General features: G+C 35.6%; 1 protein-coding gene across 1 annotated transcript; it reads left to right on the forward strand.

Annotated features, from left to right (window-relative positions):
- The first annotated feature begins 300 nt into the window (after positions 1-300).
- Positions 301-1,233, forward strand: LOC110896210. The gene has a single exon (XM_022143674.1). It carries the CDS (start codon positions 301-303, stop codon positions 1,231-1,233), a length of 933 nt encoding a protein of 310 aa, XP_021999366.1.
- Positions 1,234-1,943: the final 710 nt, after the last annotated feature.

Consider the following 1,943-nt stretch of genomic DNA (forward strand, 5'->3'; position numbering starts at 1 on the left):
TTTTTGAGTTTGACGAGGACGACGAAATCAATCCTCTTAAGTTTGTGATAAAACTAGGTGTTTGAAATTGTTGTTGATGTGAGTATCTTGTCGCTCACGTAAGTATAGAAAAAGGAATAATAGTGGGATTCTATTGTGAACGTGTCTTTTGGTCAACGTGAAGGAAAAAAAACCTAAAAGACAAAAGCAACAGAATTAGAATAAAAGGAAGCTATTGTTTTGAAACATATAAACGAAGAACAAGCGGTGTGATTTCAGTGTGGTTTTCAACAATCGATCAAAGTAAAAAAGGTGACAAAGATGGCAGGAGAACAACCAGTTAATATAGGGATTGTTCAAGTACGAGAAAACAACAATACCTCGTTTCAAGTTCCACGATTGACGTCAAAGAATTACAACACTTGGACTATCTTGATGGAGTCGGTATTAGACGCTCAAGGACTTTGGGAGGTGATTGATCCGGTAAAAGGTGATGCCGTGGATGAGAAGAAAAACAAAGTTGCTAGGGCGGTTATTTTTCAAGCGCTACCGGAAGACATACTTTTACAAGTTGCTAAAAACCAAAGTGCGAAAGATATTTGGGAAGCTTTACGAGTAAGATTTCTTGGCGCTGACAGGGTTCAAAAGGCTCGATTGGCTACGTTAAGGAGAGAATTCGAGCAGCTTCGAATGAAAGAGACAGATTCTATAGAAAACTTTGCTGGAAAGATTAGCGGATTTGTTTCAAGATATAGCAGTCTTGGGTCAAGTCTTGATGATGAAGCATTAGTTCGAAAGTTGTTAGATTCTGTACCAAAGAAGTATCTTCAAATTGTTGCTTCTATTGAGCAGTATTCGGATATCGAAAGCATGCCATTTGAAGAAGCAATAGGCAGGTTGAAGGCCTATGAGGAACGAATCAAAGAGCAAGACGAGACGAGTGATAATGATCAAAGTAAGGTATTATTATCTAAAACTGATGGTCAAAGTTCTAATACCAATGGACAAGACTCTAAAACCGATGGTCAAGAGAAGAATGAAGAGTCTGTTTGTAAGTATTGTGGACGAGGATGGTCTACCCAAAGTGATCGTGGTCGTGATCGTGGTCGAGGAGGACGATACCAACGGGATAAAAGGTATATCGTATGTTATAATTGTCAAGAAAAAGGTCATTATGCAAGTGAATGTCCTAAGAAGGAGTCAAAGGAAGAAGTAGCAAACTTGGCTCAAGAGTATGACTCGTCACTATTTTGAAGAATAACGTGTCCATATCAAGATTAAGGGGGTGAATAAAGGATTAATCTTGATATAGGAATGAGTAATTAAATAGTTAGAGATAATTATTAGTTTAAAGTATTATGTTTATCTAGTTACTTTATTAATTGGTTAATAAGTATTAGAGTTGGTATTGGTTTAGGATACCTTGTTTAGCAAGTAATTAGTTTAGTATAAATAGATGGGTTAGGTTATGTAATTACTTGGATGTTTTGCTTTGTTCTTTAATAATATATAAAAGAGTCGTGAGGAGTTCTCACAAAATCGTTGTGTTGCTGCGTTTTTTGATCCAGTTGATTCCAACAAAATGTGTTACAAAGTGCAAACTACATAGACCATTTATGTACTTTTAAAAAGTTAAGAACCAAAATCCAAAATGTTGGTAAACACAGGAACCATCCGTGCTCTTGATAAAAAGAACAGATTTGGGTGGATTTGATTGAATGCAAGTCAATGACTGATTTCCATGATGCAGATAAGTAGTTAAATGTTTATAGAGAAAAAGAAAGGTGTGAGACATGGGGTTTAATCATATATGGGCATGTGCTTTACAGTTATAATATAACTTTAGAATCAATTGGCATGTGCTTCACAGTTGCCTTTTCTTCCTTTGTATTACTTTTTTATTTCAAAGCTCCTAAGAAGATAATATAAACAATTTTTTTGTAGAGCGGAAATTTTCAGCGTTA

This window comes from Helianthus annuus, chromosome 12 (assembly GCF_002127325.2).
Source record: "Helianthus annuus cultivar XRQ/B chromosome 12, HanXRQr2.0-SUNRISE, whole genome shotgun sequence".
Taxonomy (NCBI): domain Eukaryota; kingdom Viridiplantae; phylum Streptophyta; class Magnoliopsida; order Asterales; family Asteraceae; genus Helianthus; species Helianthus annuus.

Bases quoted from the DNA above. Each gene is read 5' to 3' on its own strand.
- LOC110896210 (XM_022143674.1), top strand. From the start codon at position 301: ATGGCAGGAGAACAACCAGTTAATATAGGGATTGTTCAAGTACGAGAA.